General features: G+C 40.6%; 1 protein-coding gene across 1 annotated transcript; it reads left to right on the top strand.

The window, feature by feature from the left end:
• The first annotated feature begins 607 nt into the window (after window positions 1-607).
• On the top strand, window positions 608-14,956 carry LOC102844731 (zinc finger protein 18-like). Its single transcript, XM_006900511.1, has 7 exons — window positions 608-997; window positions 1,655-1,850; window positions 2,334-2,425; window positions 5,699-5,783; window positions 6,453-6,578; window positions 13,755-14,362; window positions 14,531-14,956. Exons 1-7 carry the CDS (start codon window positions 608-610, stop codon window positions 14,954-14,956), a joined length of 1,923 nt encoding a protein of 640 aa, XP_006900573.1.
• Window positions 14,957-26,081: the final 11,125 nt, after the last annotated feature.

Raw genomic sequence — 26,081 nt, 5'->3', positions numbered from 1 at the left:
TATGTATCTGGAAGCCAGTAGTGAAAATGCTTCATGAAGTTGATGGCATTCTTCTACGTGGTGTGGACTTTTAAGACCAACCAAGAATGTTATAAAGCAGACATGATGATGGTGACAGTTTGAATGGGTGTTTGCTGGTCATTTGATCTGTGGCTACAAGCCTACACTGTTCACAAAGAAAGAATGCATGTTTTGGGCCACTGGGTTGTGTAAACATTTAAAGTCCTCTGCTGTTGACTTACAGGTGGGCAGTTGAATGTATCAAGTAATGTCTTGAGAGAAAGATCCATTGGTTACTTCTGAGTAACCATGGACAGCACTGTGGAGCACAATTCCACTCTGAGAAACGTTGTCCACCTGAGTTGGAGCCATCTCAGTATCAACTATTTTTCTTTTTATTAATCTATTGGGTAGTTGGATAGATTATGGTTGAGTCCAAGGCTTCTCATGTGAATTTGTTTATAGAATCATGTTGTTCTTTCTGCATCACTGGAACTCCATTCTTTCCTGGTATCCCTGCAGGAGGCTGTGTGAAGACTTTGTTTCTCCCTAGAGCACCCTTCCATCCAGAAGGACTTTACTCAAGTGAAAGAACTTGACAAACTAGATGATGTCATTGGAGCTGGGACAGGCCCTGGTCCATGTGCCACTACTGACAAAGGCAGAGGACTCCCCTCTCCCTAAAGCAGCTACTGCCCCTCCAGGGGAACTCACCAGCCCTGAAGCTGCCCGGCAGCTTTTCAGATGCTTTCAATACCAGGTGCTGTCTGGGCCCCTCGAGACCCTGAGGCAACTTCGGAAGCTCTGTTTCCAGTGGCTGCAGCCAGAGCTTCACAGCAAAGAGCAGATCCTAGAGCTCCTCATGTTGGAGCAGTTCCTGACCATCCTGCCTGGGGAGATCCAGATGTGGGTGCGCACACAGCATCCCAGCAGTGGAGAGGAGGCTGTGACGCTAGTGGAGAGCTTGAAAGGTGATCCACAGAGACTGTGGCAGTGGGTAAGCAGAGGGTATTGGGATCTAGGGTCCTGTTGAGGTGTTCATTTGCCTCATCTACGATTCTGTGTGCCTGTCAGGTGCCTGGTTGGTATAAATGATTTATATCCTACTGTTAACCAGAGGGTGGTACTTTGAATCCACCAAGTGACACCATTAAAAGAAAGACCTTCTTATCTACTTTTCATAAAGATTATTGCCAAGAAAACCCTGAGCAGTTACTCTGCTCATGGTGTTGCAGTGAGTTGCCATGAACCCTTCCAGAGCTGTTTTATTTTCTTTGCCTTTGTGTGTTAATGACTTTACATACTCTAGCTATTAGGAATTGAAGGTACAATCTTTGGTTCCCTTCTAATAGAACCCTCCGATGTTTCCATTTGGTTAAGTTCTAATTGGTACAGACTTTACAATTGAAACCCTTTATTAGAGGCCTGCCTTGAAGGTATTGCAGGCCTGGTTCAGGGTCAACAGTTGGCCTCTGTGTCATATTTCAATCAATACCTGGAATACCTGCTGACTGAAAAATGAAGATGACTGTCTTTTCTGTGTTACCTGTTCACTAAGGACTGTCCTGTAATCTGTTGTAGAAATTGGACTTCACGATGATTTCAAGAATCCTAACTCAGCATCCTATAGTGACTTATAATAAATTGTCTTTAGATCAGCAGCCAGGTTCTGGGACAGGAAAGCTCACCTGAGGAGGTGGAATCTGCAAGCTGCCAAGTGAAGGAGGCAGAGGCCAGTCTTGAAGTGGTGCCTCAGGAGCTGGGACTTCAGAATTCCACCTCACAGCCTGAGGAGCAATTGAGCCACATCATCAAAGAGGAAGCTGACACTGAGCTGGGATTAGATGAAGGCCAGTTCTTATTCATGTTGGTGTTGGGGACTTCTCAGTGAAAATTAGGGTCCTGGCTGTCTGAGTTGAAAGTGTATTCAGATTGTGGTGTCCAACGAAAGTTTAGGAACAAGGTTGAAGTTTACAAGTCACTCCGATTAGGAATTTTTATATCTGCCTTTTCAACCAGTTTATTTCTGCATTAGACCAATCTAATTTGGGACTTTAAAAGAGTGGGGAGAGAATATATGGGTGATGGTCTTTGGCATGTTACAGGGATTTGGACTTTGTTAGTGATACAAGTACAGATATTGAAGTTATGAATGGAAATACCACTTCTAAGTTGCCAGTGTTTCTATGTTGTGTTTGGGAGTGTGTGTGTGTGTGTGTGTGTGTGTGTGTGTGTGTGTGTGTGTGTGTGTTGTTTTTTTGTAAATCAGTACCCTCTGTCGAGTGACTGAAGAGGGCATCTAGAGTCTTAAAACTTCCTGTTTCTCACTTCAGTGATGACTGCTCCCCAGCTTCTTCCCCAACTGGAGGAAAGGCTCATCAGCGACCAGGACTCAGGAGGCTCACTTCTCCAAGCACCTTCTCAGGTGAGCCAGGTTTCTCTACCTTTTTGCCTCTGAACCAGTTTTGAGCATTCTCCAGTAATTGCTTTTATTGTGCGGTTGAGTCGCCTGTGACTCATAGCCCTGAACTCTGCCCTGTCCTGAGTCAGTCTCACTGACTCCAACACACCTAATCCTATTGCCCCAGTTACCTTGTCAATTCTTCTCATCCAGGGTCTTCCTCTCCTGTGCTGTCCCTTAACTGTTTTCCAAGAGCTGGTCCCTCCTGGCCACGTGCCCAAAGTATATGAGACAGAGTTTCACAATCCTTGTCTCTAAGGAGAAACTTGGTTTCACTCTCTCCAAGACAGACCTGTTCCTTCTCTCGACAGTCCATGGTATGTTCAATATTCTTCTCCAGAACCACATATCAAAGATAACAGTTTTTCTTTTATCATTGTCCAGCTCTCTGATGCATAGCAAGTGACTGCGAAGACAGTGGCCTGGATCAGGTACACCTTAGTGTTTAGACTGACATTATTGCTCTTTAGCACTTTGGAGAAGTTCCTGACATTAGGCTTCCCCATTTCAGTTTGTCTTTTGATTTCCTGACTGCTGGTTAGGAAGACCAAAATGATTGCATTCTCAGAACTGCAGTGGGGAAGCGGCCCTCGCCAGGATAACATGAACAAAAAAACATGAAGTGAAATTTGAATTTTAGCAGCACAAATTTCAGTTTTTCTAATTGCCCTTTAGAATCAGGGAATCTAGGTCCTGAACAAAGGTAGAAAAGACTTGTGATGAGACAAATCTTTTCTTGAACCCACTCATGTGAGAGATGAAAGGAAGTTAGAGTAGGAGAACTTTACTAACACCAAAAACAAACAGCTAGGAGATGACAGTATACTTTAGATCTGGGTCCTGTGCTGAGATCCTCCTATGCCTAGGGTAAAGAGTGGCCAAGACACGGTACATCACCAAGGAATGTTTGGCTGACAGACAGGGGGAAACCATCTTATGGAGCTGGTGCCCTGAATTTGGACTTCTGGCATTTTAAACTGGGAGAGAATCTGTTGTGCCCCAAATCCAGTTTCCCCCCCAAGTCACCAAGGAGCCGACACCGATGCAAGGGCAAGAGGGAATTTATTTCAGATTCGAATCCGGGCCTCGCTCAAACTATGCTGATACAGCAGGGAAAATGGCGCGGCCCCGATTCTGGGCTTTCCCACCTATTTAAAGGGGAAAGCACGCGAAAACAGGGCGATACAGGATTGGCTGGTTCAAAGGAAGGGCGCGAAAACAGGGTGATACAGAATTGGCTGATGTTTGGGTGGGGGCTCTTTTCCCCCTTCCCCCAACGCTTTCAGTTTTTTAAAATGATGTATTGGTTACAAAATGGAGTCGCTCATTCCCCCCTTCTTCTGCACCCTAGCTCAATCATGAGCGCTTTCTTCTTCAGTCTCTAAGTAATGGTATTGAGACCGTATAACCATCAACTGGATTGTTCTCAAATCAATTTCTATTCTTAAAGTCACCCACTGATCTTTGCTCTAAATGTGATAAGCTTATCCATCATCTGTACATGTCCTCCTAATGCATTTACTTTCCCTGTCTCTTCCTTTTTGCTGCCCTTTTTCTTCCCATTTTGGGCAGCTTCTGATCTGATTTGTCATTATAGATTTATTTGTATTTTCTAGAATTTTATATAAAATGAAATCATACCATATTTTCTCTTTATTTTGCACATCACGTGTTTTCCTTCCTTTACCTGTTTTCCCAGTTTCTGCCTGATATTAAAAGATTGATTGCAGTGTACTTGGAAGTAATTTCAAGTGTATCTTCTGACTGGAATTCATTCAGCTTGGTTGTGAAATTATTCTGAAGAGATTTGGAAAATATTTTTGCCTTTATTTCTTAAAACTATTTCCTTAACTCCCTCCTAATCATAGAATTTCTATCAGATGTAATGGGCTCTACTGATAATAACAGTAACTTGATGAATACTTTAAATTAAAAGTAAGTGTTTCTTAAAGCAGATTATGAGGGATCTGTAAACCTGGTCTTAATTTTTCCCATTCTTGATGAGAATTTAGGTGAAAACTAAGGCTCAGAAAATCTTAACTTACTGAAGGTCATAGAACCACAAGGCAGTAGGACTTCCTCTTTTGGGTCTTTCGTTATGCACAGTTCAATATTCAAACTCATTGTTGTCAAGTCAAAACAGATTCATAGCTGACTCTCCAGCAAGATTTTGGAAAATCTAAATCACATGAGAGGAGACTACCTCTCTGTCCTGCGGAGCCAGCTGTGAATGTGAAACACCACAGAGGCACCACCTCTGCCTTGGCAGCACAGTCTGTATAGAGTGGGCCACCAGAGCTCCCTTTACTTCCATCTCTTGTTATGAACTGTCTAGTTGGAACTGACTCATAGTTAACCCTCCAGTGGGTTTTCAGAATCAGTAAATCAAATGGGAAGAGGCTGCCCACCTTCCTCCTACAGAACAGCAAGTAGATTTGAATTTGTGACCTTTGGTTTGGCAGTACAGTTCCTCATCACCATGCAAAAGTGGCATCCACTTCGTAAACAACATGCTTACGGAAACTCTTAAAACTTTTAGAAATTAAAATAGTATAGAAAGGCTTCAGGTCTTTTGTTCATAGGGTGGCTATGAATAGTGCTTATCTTTACAGCAATCAACAACAAGCCACCAGAGAATTTTCCTTTAAATGACATGTGAGACTCCCTTACTCCTGACAACTCATCCATTCAATGAGTATTACATCTTAAACTCAGAATTATAAAGAGAATTACCCTTTCTCTGAAGACACCAGTCTTGTCTCTGGATGGCGCTGAAACACAGTCAACTTCTGTGTTGTTGATTCCTTCTGTTTTGCAATTTGGCACTGGCAAAAAAATTCCTTTTTCATTTCTTTATACCTTGGAATTTCTAGATTTCATTCAATATTGAGAATGTCAGATTCTTAGATGAAGTAATTTGGAGAGTGAAAAAAATGTGGAGAGATTGAAAAACATATCCATTAACAGAAAGAGTGGATCCTTAGAATCATATGACTTCAGACATACACATAGAAGTTAAATCTTTAATGTTTTCTACTCAGAGCAAGAAATGCTGCAGTAGGGATTATAGTTTTACTCTCAGCCTCTTCTTCCATTAGTCTCTCTCCTTAGGTTTCTCAGATCTTGTGCTTTTAGACTTCTTTGGCACCTTCATTCCTTCTCACTTTTCCTCTAGGCAGGATTACATACCTTCTTTTGGAGCCATGTTTAAGGCCATAACATTGTATTTTTTTCTAGGAGCAGTGGAAACACCTAGATACTCCTGAGAAGGAGCATTACTGGAACCTAATGCTGGAGAACTATGGGAAAATGGTGTCAGGAGGTAAGGTCATGGCTTACCAAGTGGAAAGGGATATTTTTAGTCGATGTTTAAATATTCTTTTTTAGACACAAGTTCAGTCTGAAGTTCTCAGGATGGAAAATCATTAGGAACACACTTGGGAACTAGGGGGAGGGGAAGCTAGCAGAGATATAGCAAGAATGTCTTTGCATTCAATTCTTAGAACTCTTAACGGGAGCACTGCATGCAAGAATTCTTTTATTTCCATGTCAGGCCTGTGAAGTAGAGATGATATCCCATATTGAATATGATCAGTCAGGTCGATAACTAGTTCTGTGTCATATGCCTCCTAAGTACTAAGTCAAGATGAAACTCAGTGTAGCCAGCTTAGAGTCTGCTCTTTTCCACTGGACCACACTGCCTTTCCCAAAGGAGAATGGGCTTCAGTCATGACTCTAGACCCAACCTCACTGGTGGTCTACAAAATCCTCTGTCCACCATCGCAAACTCTGCTTTCCCTCCTTTTCAGCATATATCCTGGTATCTTGTGAGTACAAGTCTGGCAGGCCCATGTCCTTCTCAGATAAGTGTCCTATCCAGGGCCTACATGGTTTCTTTCATGTTTGTCTGGAGAATCCTTTGGAAGACAAGATTGCTCTCCCCGTTGTCCCTGCTCACACAGGGTCACAAACTGATATCTCTCTGTGCCAGGCACTGCCAGTCCCAAACCTGACCCAGCTAATTCAGCAGAGTATGGGGAACAGCTGGCAGGACTCTCCCTTGATGCCACTGAGAAGATCCCGGCACCCACCTGCAGTGGGGAGTCAGCGTCCATTGGTCCTTGGATATTACTGGCCTTCCCTTGTTAAGGCTAATGTGGTGGTTGACGTGGTTACCCTTTGGTTTCCACTCCTTCGTTATAACTAGCCATGGATGAATCAGCTCAGATGTAATATTGAGTGTGGATCTCTTCATTACTGCTTCTAGATCTGTTCACATATGTATTGGACAATTGAACAATAGGTTCACATACATCTTCTCTCTTCAGCTTTTTTTTTTTAAATTGTGATTCCTTTTTTCCAGTGAGATTTAAGATTGAGACAGATACACACGTAAAATTCCGTTAAAAAGTTATATAATGTCCATCATTGTCCTTACTGGCAAGATAGTTTATAGTAGTCTTCTCAAAGTCTGGTTAAAATGAATAGTAACCACCTCATTCTATATGTAATAAAGCAAAGCAATAAGTAGAAAAAGAGGTTTCTCTAGTCTCTAACTTTCTTTCAACATTGTTGTTGTAGTTGTTATGTGCTTTAGAGTGGACATACAACTCATATAGATCTGTGAAGCACAGATCTGAACATTGCCCTAACTTGTGCAGTCATCAGAAGCTGCAGCATGCTCCAGCCAGTTTTACAGGCACTGTGCCCTTTCATCTACTTGATGGTCATCATCTCTTAAACTGGGCCTTCACCTTTCCTAACATGATATTTTTTCCCCAAGGACTATCTTTGCTTGCCAAAACTGAGGAATTCCTGAGGCATTTGCTCTGTGAGGTCAAGGACTGCAGCCTTCAGTATGAATTGGAGCTAAACATCAAGAAAATAAAGATCCTGACCACTGGGCCAGTTGATAGGCGGTGAAGAGATTGAGATTGATAACAGCTTTAGTTTGCTTGGCTTCACAGTCAGCACACTTGGGTCCAGCAGTCAGGAAATCAGAAGATAAAGTGCATTGGGGAAATCTGCAGTCAGCGATTTCTCCAGAGTACTGAAGAGCAACAATGTCAGTCTAAGGTGCACCTGATCCAGACCATGGTCTTTGAATTTTTTTACTATGTTTCAGAGAGCTGGACAAAGACTAAGAATGATAGAAGAATAGATGCCCTTCAGCTGTGGTGCTGGAGAAGAGTATTAAATATACTGTTGACTGCTAGTAGAATAAAAAGGTTTTTCCTGGAGAGGGTGAAGCCAAGTTGCTCTTTGGAGGCAAAGATTTTAAGACTCATCTGACATACCTTGGGCATGTTGCAAGGAGGGACCAGTCCTTGGAGAGGGACATCATGCTTGGAAAGGTGGACGGATAGTGCAAGAGAGTTGAGAACCCTGGATGAGATGAGTTGACTCAGTGACTAGGGTAATGGGGTAGGTGTTTCAAAGACAATGAGGCTGGCTCAAGATAGAGCTTTTGTAAATAGGGTTGCTTGCAGTTGCAAATGACTCTAAGGCACATAACAATAACAACAGCAGGTCCCTCTGGATATCATGTCCAATATATATGAAATGAAGTTTCTCCATCCTTGCCAATAAAGAGCTACCTGTTTGTACATCCTCTAAGAAAGGAAGACTGATTTTTAGGAGTTCATGGGATACTCAGTACCCTTCACCAGCACAACAGTTCAAGGCAATGATTCTTCTTTGGTCTTCTGTATTCACTGTCTAACTTTCAGATCATAGGAACCAATTGAAATTGACAAGTCTGTCACTTGAATCAGGGACACCGTAGTCATAAAAATGATGCTTTTGTTCTTTAACACTTTGGTAAAGTCCTTGACAGCAGATTTTCCTAATGCAGTGTGTCTTGATTTCTTGACTGCTGCTACCATGTATGTTGATTGTGGATTTAAATAAAGTTAAAGCCTAGATAACTCCAATATTTTGTTCATCTGTCATGATGTTTCCAGTTCATTCAGTGATAAGTACTGTTTGGTTTTTTAATTGGTTATCATACATTAATTTGTTTACATTATGTTTCATATGTGTACATTTTTGTTGTGCTTTTTTTTTTTAATTCGCTTCTCCATCCACCCACCAAAATTGGGACTTCATGATTTTATCCCCTTCCTGCCTTCAGTTTACCTTTCTCCTCCTTCTCTCTTTGTATGTCTGTGTATGTCTTACTGATTATCCTTCTGATTTTACAATAATGATCTTGCACAGTATTTGTTCTTATGCTCCTGAATTACTTCACTCAGTATAATGCTCTTTAGCCTCACCCATATTATATAGTAGTTTTAAAAATCTTTGCTTCTGAGTGCTGTGTAGTTAAATCCTGTGAATGTACCACAGTTTCTCAATCCAGTCATTTGTTGATGTACATTTGACCTGTTCCATATTCTTGCTTTTGTTAATAATGTTATGAATGTGTGTGTAAAAATTTCCGTTTCTGTCTCAGTTCTTTTTCCTCGAGGTATATTCCTAGCAGTGGAATAGCGGGTTCATAAGGAATCTCTATATTCAGATTTTTGAGAAAATGCCAAACTGCCTTCCAGAGTGGTTGTACTATTTTTCAATCCCACCAACAGTGTATGAGAGTTCCAGTCTTTCCACATCCTCTCCAACATTTATTGCTTGCTGTCCTGTTAAACTTTGCCACTGCAGTTGGAGTGAAATGATATCTCATTGTGGTTTTGCTTTGCATCTCTCTTATTGCTAGTGATTTTGAGGTTTTCTTCATGTGTCTGTTGGCCCACCAAATATCTTCATCTGTAAAAGGTCTTTCGTATCTGCCCATTTTGTATTTGTATTATTAGTTTTTTTTTTCTTGTGGACGTTTTGTTATATTCTATAAATTTTTGTTGTGAGGCATTTGTTTGAGACATCATTACCACATGGTTTTTTCCATCAGCAGGATTTCTTTTCATCCTCTTGGAATTATTTTTTGATGTACACAGGGACTAAATCTTTAAAAGGTCTCATTCTTCAGTGTTATCCTTTTCTGTTGGTCCAGATTTTTATTTTCTTGATGTTGTGATCCAATCCTTTTAAAGTTTCGATGTTGAGTCTATCAATTATTAAATCCATAGGTATTCTGTAATAAGTGTTTGAAATGTTCTTCACTTTCTATAAGTACGATTGTGTCATCTGTGTAATGGATGTTGTTGATGGGTTTTTCTCCAATCATGATACCTTCTAATGTCAGTTTCTTTCCAGTAAGTAGTAGAAACAAGAAATGCTTCATATAAATGAAACATTTTGATACTGGGTAAGAAACCTGAACTTGATCTGTTGTAAAGTATCACACCCTTTGCCTTCTATGCACTTTATTAAACATTACAGTTCTGAACAACCCAACTGTCCAACCTTTGCATTAGCTACTAAGCAGCAAGTGCTTCTTCCAGTCTCTCCAGAGGCAGTGCTTGTTGTTGTTGTTAGGGCCTGTTGAATCAAGTACAACTCATAGCAACCCTATAAAAAACAGATCTGAACCCTGTACTTTTCTGCTCATCCTCATTATCCCTGACACACCTGAGCCTTTTTCTGCCATCACTGTGTCAGTACATCCCATTATGGGTATTCTTGTCTTTAATTGACCTTCTAACTTTCCAAGCATGATGTCACTCTCCAAGGCATAACACCTCCTAGCAATATGCCCAAAGTATGTGAGTATCCAGAGACACTTCAGGATAAAGGCCTGATGGTCTACTTCAGAAAAATAGGCAATTAAAATTAGTAGGGCTGACTGTTTTATCCTGATGCTCCTAAAGATATATAGACATACAATATTAATTTCATTTTGTTGTTGTTTTATCATCGCTTCAGATCTGACTGGCACAGGAGGAGATAGCCCCTCCTTCTCCAGCAGAGTATCTGGTGGAATATTAATTTCTTTATACCATCAACTTTAGTGCCATGGAAAAAGAAAAAAATCATGACTAGAAATTGTATGACAAACTGTTCTTTCTGTCCACTGGGATCCAGAAAACTTGACAGCAATAAGGGGGATTTTTGGACAGCTTTAAAGAAGCATTTTTCTAGCTGTATTTTAACTTCCCTTTGAGGTTAAGGAGATAATTTTACTATAGGCAGCTTATCTTATAAGACAATGAATGGATAAGAGAAGATACCAGAATAACTCAAAAGTAGTGGTGATTGTTGTTATTACGTGCTCTTGAATTGAGTACGATCCATAACAACCTGATGAACAATAGATCTGAACCCTGTGATTTCCTGGGCTATCTTCATACTTCCTAACACACTGGAGCCCATTTTGGCAGTCATTGTGTCAATCCACCTGGTTGAGTATCTTCTCTTTTACTGACCGCCTTCTTTTGCAAGCTTCATGTCCCTCTCCAAAGAATAGCCTGTCCTAGCAGTATACCTGGAGAGGGTTAAACCAGACTACTCCTTGGAAGCAAGGATTCTGGGACTTCATCTGACATACTTTGGACATGTTGTAAGGAGAGACAGATCCTTGGAGAGGGACATCTTGCTTGGGAGGGTGGAGGGATAGTGCCGGAGGGGAAGACCCTCTATGAGGTGGATTGATTCAGTGACTGGGGTAATCGGGATGGGTGTGTCAGAGACAGTGTGATTGGCACAGGATAGAGCAGGGTTTAGGGCTGTTGTACATAGGGTCGCTATGAGTCACAAATGACTCAACAGCACATAACAACAACAATATGAGATGAAACTTTATCATCTTTGCTTCTGAGAAGCACTCTGGCTATACTTTCTCTGAGACATATTTGTTCTTTTGTCAGGTCATTGGATGTTCAGTAATCTTCTCCAACATCAAACCTAAAGGCATGAATTCTTCTGTTATCCTTATTCATTGACTAGTGCGCAGGTGCATAGCAAAATGCCACAAAATCATTAGGGGTAGATATGGATATTTTAGGAAATTTCAGTTACATATATTTGTGTATGAACATATACATGTTAATATATTTTGTTATTCTTGTATAACTATGTAATTTAACATTTCCCAGCATAATATTTTCATTTGTACATTTTGTGGCATCATTACATGAATGCTGTTGTGCAACTGTCATCAAAATCTGTTGCTATGTTTCCTGTCGCCATCAAGAGAAACTCAGTGCTTACAAAAATGATTGCTGTGTCCTCTCCTTCCCCTGTCCCTGGAAATCACTCCTGAAGTTTGATCTCTATGTAATTGCCTGTCCTGGATAGTTCATAGGAAACTGTGGTGGTCCGTTGGTAAGAAACTACCCACAGTTTCAAAAGCACATGGCTTGAATCCACCAATTGCTTCATGGGAGAAGGATGGGCATCTCGTTTCATGAAATTTGCTGCCTTTGAAAACCCACCAGAGGTTAGCTACAGAACATTTCTCACACCATGGTACACCACAGCAGTAACAGTTCATTGATCCAAGTGCCTTTGAATGCCAAGTACAGCTCTTTACCACTGAATAGTCCTTGTACTACCCAAAAAACAAACAGATAGAGCTTGGAAAAAGTGCAGCCACAATGCTCCTTGGAAACAAGAGTGGTGAAGCTTCGTCTTCATCTTTGGACATGTTACTAGGAGAGGCTATTCTTTGGAAAGGGATATCATGGTGGAAAAGGTGGACTGTCAGCAAAAGAGAGGAAGACAGACCCCTAACAAGATGGTTTGACATCATGGCTGCCACAGTGGTCTCAAATGTATGAGAAATGATCAGGATGGCACATGATAGGTCAGGATGCAAGTCTTGTTGTTCACAAGGTTCTGTGAGTCATATGCAACTTGACAGCATTGAACAGCAACAAAGATTGCTCATATTAGTGAGATTTGAAATATTTGAGCGTTGGTGGTGTTTTGTCTAGAGAGTTATGATGGTTTGAATTTTCCAGTGGATCCTCAGGAGAAAGGTAGTCAGTATCCTTTCCTATGATTTACATCCTTGGAAACTTCCTGGAGGATCAGCTGTGAGTCAGTTTCATCTTGACATCAGTGAGTTGAGAGTCAATATTTATCCTTTTGTGATTGACTTATTTTTCTTACTGCACTGATTTAATGGTTGATCCATGTTACGTAATATATGTAAACTTCATTTTTCCTTCATCCCTCGCATACTTTGGGCTTATTGCCAGGAGGGTCAGGTCCTTAAGGTATTGATCAGAAATGCAGAGAAAGACTGATAAAGAAAGCATACCAGTATTTATACCAGTGAAAACTTAAGAAATTAGTTTTGTACAGTGAGAGAATTCATACAAAATTATATGTAGTATACGTCCATGATGAATGATTATTCAACCCTTACAAAATAATATTTAATAATATTTCTCCTTTAAGACAAGAGAAAACACCTTTGCCATTTAAAAGAAAATGTTTGCATTAGAAAGTTAAGGCCTTGTTCTTAGTATTAGCCTTGAAAGACCTTGATACTCAGAAAAGAAAGGTCATTTGCTTCTTTAGCTCCCTGGGAACAACAGAACAGACAAGGCATTCTACTGCCAACACAGAAATTGCAAGTATACATCTCTGTGTAGTGATAGTAACCAACACCAAAGTTAGGACAGAAATATGTTTAATGTTTTCTGGGACTTAATAATAGATATGAATGCTAGATTAAGCCAGACACCAACATATTCACTTTTCTGCAGTAGCTTCATGATAGTAAACCTTCAAATTGTAAAGTGAGAAACTAAAGCGTTTGTTTAACTGTTTGATTATATGTGAATGGAAGAATGTCTATAAAACTTATAAGTGACCTATTTACTCTTTGATTCAAGCTTGACAAAGAACTGTATTTTTCCAAAATCTCCAGTATTGTGTGAGAAAAGAACAGTTGTAGTCTTTTGAAAAAAAGAGAGGAAGCAAATGGTACTAATAGTTTCTCACTAGCATGTGATTGAGGGTGATTTTGATTTTGTTCTGCATATATTGTGCCTCTTCAAAAATTGCTTAATGGTATTTCTCTGTAATACGTAACTAAATAAGACCAATCATTTAATAAGAACAAAATCAGTACGTTTAATTAGGCAATTTCCCCCCTCTGTCTCATAATAAATCTATGCTATTTAATTGTGGAGGAACCAATAAAATTCCAATGAGCCCTTATTTGTTTCTGCAAAATTTTCTTTCCCTCATGAGTGGAATTTAATCTGGAATGCAGGCACCTGAATTTAGTGCCCTGCCATTAGAAAGGGTGATGTTATTTACGACCTTGCTGATTAATGGCCTCTTGGTAAAATCAGCCCTTTTTTTTATGATGCTCTTTACTTGTCATATTAAGGAAAAAACAGGGTAAAATTTACTGCAATATTGTATATCTTTCTTCTTTTAGGAGACAGACAAGAGAATGCCCAAAAGAACCTCAACTTAGAAACCTATTGCGACCAGGAGCCATCAGATGCCCCTTGTCACATCTCAGGAGACGCCCCTCCTCAGGATTCTTTGAGTGACTTCTTTGGTGAGGATGAACAAAGATGGTTTGGAAGAGTAGATTATCTCCCTAAGGCACAGGGACACCTCCAAGTTGAAGAGAAACAGGAGCCACTCTCTTCTCAGGAAAATGTTTCTGGGAAACAGTTGAACCATTATTTGCCTGATTCTCACCTAAGAGGTCTGTCTGGGCAGTTGCTCAAGCAGAAACAAGAGGCCCCCAAGAAGGACCAGTTGAGACATCAGACAACCCAGAAGCTCTTCACATGCAGAGAGTGTGGGAAAACCTTCTCTAGGAATTCTCAGCTTGTGTTTCACCAGAGAACTCATACTGCAAAGATGTATTTTCAGTGCCACACTTGCAAGAAAGCCTTTCAACAGAATTCAGACTTTTTAAAGCATCAGAGAATCCACACAAGGGAGAAGACTTGCAATTGTGAGCACTGTGGGAAAGGCTTCAGGGACATTTCTGGATTACGTCGCCATGAGAAAATCCACACAACAGAGAAAGTGTGTAAGCGTCCTCTCTACGAGAAAAGGTTTGGCAGTAGATCCACCTTAAATGGACACCACCTGGTCCATACAGGAGAGAAGCCCTATAAATGTCCTCTCTGTGAAAAGAGTTTCACTCATATGGCCCACTTTAATGTACACTATCAGGTCCACACAGGAGAGAAGTCATATAAATGTCCTGTCTGTGAAAAGAGTTTCCTACACAGGTCCCAATTTAATAGACACCATCGCGTACACACAGGAGAGAAGCCATATAAATGTCTTCACTGTGAAAAAACTTTTGGCCACAAATACACCTTAAATATGCACAACAGGATCCACACAGGAGAGAAGCCCTATAAATGCCCTCTCTGTGATAAGAGTTTCACTCAGCTGTCCAGCTTTACTGTCCATCATCGTGTCCACACAGGAGAGAAGCCCTATAAATGTCCTTTCTGTGAAAAAAGTTTTCGCCACAGATGCACCTTAAATATACATCAGCGAGTCCACACAGGAGAGAAACCCTATAAATGTCCTGTCTGTGAAAAGAGATTTGGTGACAGGTCCTCCTTAAATAGACACCAGCAAATTCACACAGGGGAGAAACCCTAAAACTATGTTCTGTCTAGAGTTTCTTTGAGAGATCCATATTTAATAGACATCTGCAAGTCCACAAGGGAGAGAAACTGTTAACTGTTCTCTCTGTGAAAAGAGTTTCATTCAGAGGTGTCATTTTAATAGACACTAGCAGGCACACACAGGAGAGAAACGCTACAAATGTCTCAGAAAAGTTTCATTGACAGCTTAAGCTTTTTTAGACACCACAGAGTCCACACAGGAGAGGAATGTTATATATGTCCTGTCTGTTAAAAGAATTATATAAGTCCAGCTTAATTAGACATCAGAGAGTCCATATACTTACTAGATAAACCTTATAAATCTTCCTGCTTTGGGAAAAGTATCAATGGGAGCTGAAGTTTTCACAGACATCAGAGATCCCACTTGAGAAAGAAGTCCTCTACACAGCCAGATCCTTAGCCCTTGTCTGAGTCTGTGAGGATGCAAATTTTGAGCTTTTGAAATCACCTGCAAGATTTCATGGATTGAAAAGGGATAATTTGCAGTTGCTTTTGAATTTGAAAATTAAATTGAGCAGTTGGAGTGAATATCATGCTTTATTCATGTCTTCTAACAGAGAAGCTATAATTACTATTCTTAGTAATAACATCAGCTCAGCTCTTTATCAGAAGGATTCCAGAGCATGTCTTGCTGATATAGAGCTCAAGCAGATAAAAAGGACTAAGATGCTCATGTGTGCTCATACTTGTGGGTACAATGTGAACTTGATGTGCCCTATCTTCAAATAAACTAAGTAGATCCACTTGTTATTTCACTTGTATCTGAAATGTTGATTCATATTGAAAATGGGTTTTCTCACAGAAGAAAGTTGAGCTCCATGGTGAGCATGTAGCCGGATCTCCTCCCTAAATGTGATCACTATGAGTATGTCTCCAGTGCACTCCTTAAATGTTGGTAGTGCAAAGAACTAGGTCAATATGGGGACAGACAAGTATTTACCTTAGTTAACTCCACAATATGGAAGTGTCCCCATCAACAATATCCAGAAGATAAAACCATTTCCCTAGAGGTCCAACCTACCCTCATGCTACTTAACACCACTTATAAATCCAGTGCCAGGCCTGGTGCTCTCCAGGGTCTCCATCCATTGCAAAAGGAACCCACATTTCACACAGCCATACTCCTCATTAAGGGGATTATTAGGCAAGTTAGGATATTACTCCTGTGGGAAATGTTTCAGTAAGAGCACAAATTCTAATGAGCATGAGAGATCCCATCTGTGGAAGAAGTCCTCTCTAAAGCCAGGCTCTTTTAACCCTTGTCTTTGTGTCAGCCCAGTGACAAATACTGAGCTTTCAAAATCACCTACAGATTTACATCTATTCTGTATCTTGTATTTTCATTGATTGAAAAGGGAGAACCTACAATTGTTTTTGACCTTGGACGTTAGTTTGGGCTCTTGGAGTCAACTTCATGTTTCCTGAATGTCTTCTTATAGAGGTACTGTAATTATTGTTCACAGGAATAACGTCTGCTCAGCTCTTTCTCAGTGGGATTCCAGAGCATGTCTTTCATGATACAGATCTTTAGCAGATATAGAAGATGAGGGAGCTCATGTGTGCTCTTTGACATATGGGTAGAGTAGGAATTGATGTGCCCTTTCTTCAAATAAGCTAAGTAGATTCACTTAATCTCATTGGTGTCTCAAATATTCACCCTCGATTCTCATTGAAAATGTATTTTCTCATAGAAGACCTCAAAAGAGAGATGAGCTGCCTGGTGAGCCTGTAGTCAGCCTACTCCCTAAACATGGTCACTAAGAAAATGTCCCCAGTGCACACTTAAAATTTGGGTAGTGCAAAGAACAAGGCTAGTATGGAAACAGACAGCCATTTCTGACCTTGATTAACTCTGCAGTGGTTAAGTGTCCCTATCAATCAAGTTTATCTACAGCACAAAAGTAATTTCCATGAGGTCTGATGTTCTGTCAGCCTCCTGCACCTACTTGTAATTGAAGCACCAGTCCTACTGTTCTCTAGGGTTCAAAATTCTGTTACAGTAGCTACACACGTCACAGAATAATACAATTATGGTTTAAATTAAAAAAAAACCCCAAACAGTTCCCAACTCACGCTTGGCCATAGGATATAATTTCTCAGAATACCGGCTTCTAAGGTGTGGTGGACTAGTGGTAAGAAGCTGTGCTGCAATTTGAAGATGTGCAGTTTGAATCTATCAGCTTCTCTGCAGGAGGATGGGCAGTCTCCTCCAGTTCAATTAACTGCTTCTGAAAACCTGCTGGAGATCAGCTATGGGTCATTTCTGACTTGGTATATAACAAAAGTGTGCTTTCAGGCCCTTCAGCTTTACAGCTCAAGCCCCATGGTTAAAAGCTCTCTCAGTACTGCCAATTACATATCTATCCAGACTCCCACAGTCTTGGAGGTAGACCCCTGACTCTGGCTGAATGGGGCAGTAGTCCTAGGTTAGCTGTCTAACATTGAGTCTCTGGACCCAAGACAAGAGGACCCATGACCAGATGAAATGACAGTTAATGTGGCAATGGGCTAAAAGATGTCAGATTGTGAACATGGCACTGGACAGGATTCAGATCTGTTCTAGGGTCGCTATGAGTCATACATACTCTACTTAATGAATCCTAACAAAAACAAAACAGCCAGGAGAGGAGAACACACTTGAGATCTGGGCTCTGTACTAAGAACTTCATAGGTCTAGGACAGAGTACCTGAAGCTCAGGTACATCACCCAGGAATACCTTCAGTATGTCTCGTACTGAAAAAGGACAAGATCTTTTCTCCAGAGTTGACAGGAACCCCTTGTGGTGCTAGAGTCCTGATTTCAGACTTTCAGATTATTTTTTTTTTATTAAATTTTATTAATTTTAATGAACACTTACAGAGATTTGGGGTTTTCATTCATTCATTGTTGCACTATTTTCTCTACCCTCCTCCCCAGTTCATTCTTCTTTCCCCCCCTTTGAAAATCTGTTTTAATTGTCCAATTGCCACAATGCTTGTCAAATCCAGTTCTGATTAATCTCCTTTGTCAGTGTGTCCTTTGCCATTACCTATCATTCCTCCTTGAGAGACTTCACCCTGATTCATAAGGAAAAGGGGATGGCATATTCTCTTGGCTACTTCCTGCTGAAAAGGGACGCTGTAGGTTTCAGGGTGAAGATCTTCTGTCACTACTCTAAAGGGCCCCTTTGGCAGTAGGAAACACATAGACTATTATGGAGATTGATTTTGGAATTTAGATGCACTGTTATCAATTGTGCTTAGCTGTGCATGTTCATATCCTTGAAGATGTATCATGGAAGTGTTGCAGCCTAGAAGACACAGATTTAACTAACAAAAGTACATGAGTCAAAAATTGAAAAGCAATAATATTTCAGGTAGAGGTTCTAATAGTGGCACCAATCAAGTTACAGAGGGAAGGTAGTTCTTAAAATAAAAGGCCTATTGGCTAGCACTTTGTCTAAAGGTTAGGAATCACAAGATTTAGAGGTTCAACTATGTCATTTATTGTTCTTAAGTCCTGGAGCAACTTCCATCTACCACTGGGTTGTTTTACAACTTGGAAGTCCGCATGCAAGGCAGAGGTGAAGTAAGGAACTGTTTATGAGGTTTTCCGTCAATTCCAACAACTAAGATATGGTGAGAAGAGTTAGGACCTCAGAAGGCTTTTAGGACCAGATAGTAGGCTCTTGTGTCCATGAGAAAACGAATATACTTACCAGTAATGTTAATGCTCACCCACAGCTCTTTTGGGAGGATCTAAATCATTGAAGCGTCCTCCTTTGTTTCCAGCTGGGAGATGGGGCCTGTTCAGTCCTGCCAGCCATGAGGACCTGATGTAGGCCACCCTTGGCCACGTGTCCTTCAGATCCACACTTAAAGCAAGTGAGTGGGAGCTTCCTCTCTACTCCCTTGCCTATCTGTGGCTCTCGTCTGTGACACTGTCTACTGAAGTGGCCCAGCTTTCCACAGTGGAAGCAATTCTGACCTCCTTTATTACCTTTGGGTGGCACTGTATATGAGTAAGACTTTCTTTTCCTGACACAGGTCCTAAACTAGCATCGATAGCTGCCCCAATAATTTTGGCCATTCTCTGGTCTTTTCTTTTCCCCCTAGATCCCAGTTGTTAAAAGAGGGAAAAATTTAAACAAATGTATAACAAATAATTTTGAACATTGTGATTTTTTAAGCTTAAGGCTAGAAATATTAACAATATGATCATTTCCAATCCAGAGATACATGTTCCAATGCAGTTCCTATTTTCCACAAATGGTTTTGGTAAGAGGAATGTTGTAAATGTGGATACATTTCCACTATTCCTCCTCCATGCCACGATATAGTGTTATTAGCTTGAGCAGTTATAAATCCATTGCCATCCTTTTTCTAACTTAATTATTTTGTAAAAGTTTAAATTTCTTATTAATTTCAGTAAAAATTTACAGAGGCTTTGGATTTCCATTTGTTCATTGTTGCACATTTGTCCCCTCCTAAGGCCCCCCCCAGAATACTACCCTCTTGGAAAAGTAAAAGAAAAATTCTTTCATTGTTTTACAAACCCTCCCCCAGGTCCACTCCACCATGTAGCCATTGCTCTAGACTCCTGTCATGACAGAAAATACCTAATCACCTCTCTTTTAAACAGTTTTCTCCCTCCTCTGTTTCAGTACAGTATACATTATTGAACCCATCTTACTCAGTCTCTCCCCAACCCCACGGTCAGTCCCGTTCTACAACAGTGGCACCATGTAATATTTGTCCTTTTGTGACTGGGATATTTCACTCAGCATGATGTTCTCCAGAGTCAACCATTTTGAATAATATTGCATGAGTTCCTTGTCTTTCGATGCAGCATAGTATTCCATTGTGTGAATATACCACAGCTTCTCTATCCATTCGTTCGTTGATGGGAGACTTTCGGATTTCTAAACTAGGACGAAATTAATTTCTGTTATGTAAAATCATCCACTGGTCTTTGCTCTATGTTAAGCATGTCCATCACCCCATATTTCCTTCTTGTGCATTTATAATTTTGCTACATTGCCTTTTCTCCCTTTACTCTTCCCATTCTAGGCGCCTCCTGATCTGATTTCTGTCACCATAGACTAGTTTGCGTTTTATATAAAATGGGATCATACTATATTTTTGCTTCAATCTATATGAGTTGTGTGCCTGTTTCTTCTTAAGCTATTTTACTATTTTCTCACTGGTTTTAGAAGATTAATTACAGTGCACCTGGAAGTAATTTCTTTTATGTATCTTGTGCCCGAGTTTCATTCAGCTTTAATGTGAGTTTATAGTTCTCAGGAGTTTTGGAAAGTTTTTTGCCCTGTATTTTCCTTGACTCCCCTCTGATTCCTAGAATTGCTGAGAATATGCAAAAAAAAAAAAAAGGACCTCTTTAAAATGTTAACATAGATGTCACTTTGAAGGCTAAAAGCTATATTGTTATGTGCCTTCAATTCTCCTATGACTCATGGTGCCTCTATGCACAATAGCTCTGAATCCCTCCCTATTCTTGAGCGTTACCTCTGACACATCTACCTGCATTACCATAGGCTAATCCATCTCCTCTGGGGTCTTCCTATCCTGCACTATCCCTCCACCGTTCTAAGCATGATGTCCTTTCCAAGGACTGATCCCAGAGTATGTGAGATGGAGCTCCAAAATCCTTGCCTCCAAGGAAAAACTTGGTTTTACCCACTCTAAGACAGATCTATTTGTTCTGTTGGCATTCCAATACTCTATGGCACCACAACTCAAAGGCATTGATTTTTTTTCTGGCATCCTTAGTCATTGTCTAGCTCTCTGATGCAAATCAAGTAATTGCAAAGACCATAGTATATTCAGCTATAGTATATTTAATATTTTCACATACATTCAAAAGCTGGATCTTGACTGAAAGCAGAGTACCATGTCTATCTGTGTTTCATTGACTATGTAAAGGCATTTGACTGTGTGGATCACAACAAATTGTGGCTAACCTTGAGAAGAATGGAAATCCCAGAACACCTAATTATGCTGTTGTGAAATCTATATACTTGGACCAGGAAGCAGTCCTGAGAACAAAGCAAGGAAACACTGCATGATTAAATCATCAGGAAAGGAGTGTATCAGCGATGTGTCCTGTCTCTATACCTTTTCAATCTTTATGTAGAACAGATCATTGAGAAGGCTGCGCTCTGTGAGGAAGAATGTGGCATCAGGATTGAAGGAAGATTGATTTTGAATTATTGTGTTGGCAAAGAATATTCAATCTACCATTGACTGCCAGAAGAATGAATGAGTCCTGGAAGAAGTGTAGCAAGAATGTTCCTTGGAGGTGAGAACAATGAGATTTTATCTCTTGGGTGATGGGCAGGCCATCAAGACGGAGCAGTCCTAGGAGGAGCAGATTATGCTTGGTTTGGTAGGTCAGTGAAAAGAGGAAGGGCCTCAGTGAGGAAAACCAACCCTGTGGCTGTAACAAAGCGTAGCAATTATCAGGAGGCATAGTGCTGCATACTGTTGGACGTAGGGTCACTGATTGTTGGAGTCAAGTCAGCAGCACCTAACATTAATGACAGTAACATGATGTGTAACACAAACCTGTTATGAATATTTTGGCAAAATGGAATTATTTCTACTTCAACTTATTTCAAAGCTGATAATATATGAGGAGAAGTGTGGCATCAGAATTGGAGGTAAACTCATCAGCAATCTGCGATATGCCGATGACACAACCCTGCTTCCTGAAACTGAGGAGGACCTGAAGTGCTTGTTGCAGAAGATCAAGAACTGCGCAGCTTTCAATAAGGATTGAAGCTCAGCATCAAGAAAACAAAGATTCTCACCACGGGGCTGATTGGCAGCATCATGATTGATGGTGAAGAGATTGAGACTGTTAACAACTTTCGTTTTCTTGGCTCCACAATCAACTCTCTTGGTACCAGCAGCCAGGAAATTAAGAGACTAATTACATTGGGAAAGTTGGCTGTCAGGGATCCTACTAGGGTACAGAAGAGCAACAACTTCAGTCTGGAGACTAAGGTGTACCTGATAGGGGCCATTGTCTTTGCAATTGCTTGCTATGAGTCAGAGAGCTAGACAATGACTAGGGATGACAGAAAGAGAATTGATGCCTTTGAGCTGTGGTGTTGGAGAAGAGTTTTGAATATACCTTGCACTGCCAGGAGAACAAACAGATTCATCCTCGAGAGGGTGAAGCAGACCTGCTCCTTGGAAGCAAGGATTCTGAAGCTTTGTCTTTGGGCATGTTACAAGGATGGACCAGTCTTTGAAGAGGGACATCATACTTGGAAGGGTGGAGTGATGGAGAAAGAGAGAGACCATCAATGAGATGAATTTATACAGTAACTGGCATAATGAGGGTAGGTGTGTTGGAGACAATAAAGTTGGCACAGGCTAGAACAGAATTCAGGGCTGTTGTATATAGGGTCACTATGAGTCGCAAGTGACTTTACGGCACATAACAGCACATACGCAGAACAGATTATCTGAGAGGCTGGGTTCTATGAGGACAAATGTGGCATCAGAATTGGATGAAGACTCATCAACGATCTGCGTTATGCAGATGACACAACCCTGCTTGCTGAAACTGAGGAGGACCTGAAGCGCTTGCTGCAGAAGGTCAAGGACCACAGCCTTCAAAATAGATTGAAGGTAAACATCAAGAAAATGAAGATTCTCACTACTGGGCCAATTGGTAGCATCATGGTAGATGGTGAAGAGATTGAGATTGTTAACAGCTTTATTTTACTTGTCTCCAGTATCAACACTCTTAATACCAGCAGCCAGAAAATAAAAAGACAATTTGCATTGGGTAAATCTGCTGTCAGAGATCTCTCCAAAGTACTGAAGAGCAACAATGTTAGTTTGGAGACTAAGGTGTGCCTGATCCATGATGATATGGTTTTCACAATTACTTGTTATGCATCAGAAAGCTGGACAGTGACTAGGGATGATAGAAGGAAAACTGATGCCTTTGAGCTGTGGTGCTGGAGAAGAGTATTGAATATACCATGAACTGCTAGGAGAACAAATAGGTTTATCTAGAGTGGGTAAGACCAGATTGAACCTTGGAGACAAGGATTCTGAAGATTCGTCTGACATACTTTAGTCATGTTCCAAACCAGGACCAGTCCTTGGAGAGGGACATCATGCTTGAGAGTGTGGAGGAACAGTGCGAGAGAAAGACCTTCGATGAGATGCATTTATTCAGTGCCTGGGGTAAACGGGGTAGGTGTGTCAGAGACAAGATTGGCACAGGATAGACCAGGGTTTAGGGCTGTTGTTTAGGGTCGTTATGCGTTATAGGCGACGTGACAGCATATAACATGTTGTGTTTAACACATTGCTGCAAATGACGGCTATAGCAGTCCTGCACATTTTAATTAATTTAAAAAGGAACATAATTCGTACGAAGTGTACTAATGCTTTTATTTGTTAATTATTCAGTAATACATCGGGAAAAAAGTAACATTCCAGATAACATATCAATTGGTATTTTGTGCGATTTTTTATGTTTAACAGTTTGGAATATGTCCGCAAATATTCAGTGTGCAAATTGTCAGTGTGTGATAATTTTCACTTCCAAACATATGACTGATGCTTAATTTCATATGGCAGTCATAAACAAGTAGGGGGGGGGGGAATATGTTTCTAAGCACGGTCGTCAATTTAAAAGTGTGTGGCAACGTGTTTAACTCCAGTCTGAAGTGCTATTTTAATTGAGTAACCAATAAATTTGGAAAATTTGCACATAGTTAAATCTTTGATAGTTGAATATCAGGAGACAGGTTTAGGTGGTAAAATTAGATAAAATGATTGCTTTTGAATGAAATCCAACTCATCTGACCCTCCATTGGTTTCAGAGGTTGTGAATGGCCTGGGAGGGGATGGCCCATCTTTCTCCCTTGGAGCAGCCTTACCCACCAGGACACCAGAACTCTTGCCTGTTAGTTGTTACTGTTGTTATAATAAGGTCACTGAGGAAGGACAAAACCCAGGTAATGCCAAAAAAGATAATTTATTGAGGAAAAACTGGAAAATACTTACTCTAGAGACCAGCCTCTACTTAGATTTGGGTTTTATAATTGTCTTACAAGGAAATTGGGGAAGGGATGTTCACAGCTGTGGGGTTTTTACAAGATAAAGGAGCAGACTGGAGTCACAAATAGTTATCTTTTGGGAAACTGAGATAGAACAATTTTTCAGCCCTAATAGAGACAAAGAGAGCCACTGCTGCTGCTTCCTATAATTCATTTTGGTGGTTATTCTGGAAAAGGGAAGGAGAGCAGCTCTAAGGCCTGATTTATGTGCCTTTGAGACTCCTGCGGTGACCCTTTTCACAGTAGCTCTGTATTCTGTCCTATTCTGAACCAGTCTCAAATAAGCCTGTACCTATTATCACAATCACAGTGTCAATCCATGTCATCCAGGGTCTTCCTCTCCTGTCTTTCCCTTCACCTTTTCAAATATAATGTCCTCCAAGGACTGGTCCTTTCTGGCAAAATGCCCAAGGTATGTGAGATGGAGCTTCAAAATCCTTGCCTCCAGAGAGCAACTTGTTTTAATCCTCTAGAACAAGTCTAATTGTTCTCTTGGTGTCTATGGTAAATTCAGTACTCTAACTCCACAACTAAAACACATCAATTCTCCTATCATTTCTAGTCATTGTCCAGGTCCCTCATGCATCACAAGTAATTGTGAAGACTATAGATTGGATCAGGTGCACCTTAGTATCTAGACTGATATCTTTGTTCTTCAGCACTCTCCAGAAGTCCCTGACAGCCACTTTTCCTAATCCAATTTGTCTTTTCATTTCCTGGCTGATGGTTCCAAGATTGTTTATTATGGACCTGTGTAATCTGAAGATGTTAATAGTCTCAATTTCTTCTCCAGTTATCATGGTGGTTGCAATTGGCCCAGTGGTGAAAATCTTTGTTTTCTTGATGTTGAACTTTAATCCGTATTGAAGACTGCAGTCCCTGATATGTAGCAGATACTTCAGGCCCTTCTCGGTTTCAGTAAGCAAGATTATGTCATCCACAGAATGCAAGTTATTGATGAGTCTTCCTCCAAATCTGATGTCATATTCCTCCTCATAAAGAGCAGCCTCCTGAATAATATTTTTCACATTCAGTTTGAAAAGATGTAGAGACAGGATACATCCCTGATGTACTCTTTTCCTGATTTTGAACCATGCAGTATTTCCTTGCTCTGTTTTATGACTGCCTCTAGGTCCAAGTGTAGGTTTCGCCGAAGCATAATCAGGTGTTCTGGGATTCCTATTCTTCTCAAGGTTAGCCAATTTGTTGTGATCCACACAGTTGAATGCCTTTGTATAGTCAGTGAAACACAGACATTCCTCTGGTACTCTCTGCTTTCAACCAAGATCCATCTGAGTTTTGCAGATGTTTTGGTGGTTCTCTGTCAGTTTATTGTTCCAGTCACTTTTGGATAATCTTCAACAAAATTTGGCTTGCATGTGATAATAGTGATATAGTTTGGTAATTTCCATATTCTATTAAAGAAAGGATCACCTTTCTTCAGAATGGAAATAAATATGTATCTCTTTCAGTCAGTTGGCCAATTAGCTGTCCTCCAAATTTCTTTGCACAACCTGGTGAGCATATTCAAGGCAGCATCTGTTTGCTGAAATATATCTCTTGGTATTCCATCAATTCCTGGGTGCTTGGGTTTTTTCCAGGGTGAGGAAATGCAGCAGGATGCTTTTGGGTTCTTGCGTGGGGAACAGGACCACGGTGCTCATGACAAAGGAAGACCAACACTGAATCTTTTAGCTGTGTACTGGGGAAAGATCCTTCATCTGTTCTTCTGAATAGAATGCTTGTCTATCAGATACTGCTCTATAGCTAAGCATCCAGAGTAAGTCAGACTAGGAAAAAGAATTGGCCATCCACTTTTGAAATAGCACACCTTTGGAAACCCATCATTTGTTGTTGTTATGGACCATCACATCACTTGAAACTCATAGCGACCCTATGTGTAATAGCTGTGAACTCTGCCCTATCCTGATCCAGTCTCACTAATTCCAACACACTTACTCCCATTACCCCAATGATTGTGTCTGTCCATCTCATCTGGGATCTTCTTCTCCT

Source organism: Elephantulus edwardii, unplaced genomic scaffold (genome assembly GCF_000299155.1).
Source record: "Elephantulus edwardii isolate Elephantulus edwardi_28Jun2011 unplaced genomic scaffold, EleEdw1.0 scaffold00286, whole genome shotgun sequence".
In the NCBI taxonomy this organism is placed as follows: Eukaryota; Metazoa; Chordata; class Mammalia; order Macroscelidea; family Macroscelididae; genus Elephantulus; species Elephantulus edwardii.
The sequence above is the reverse complement of the archived record's forward strand: the minus strand, read 5'-3'. Positions and strand labels throughout refer to the sequence as shown.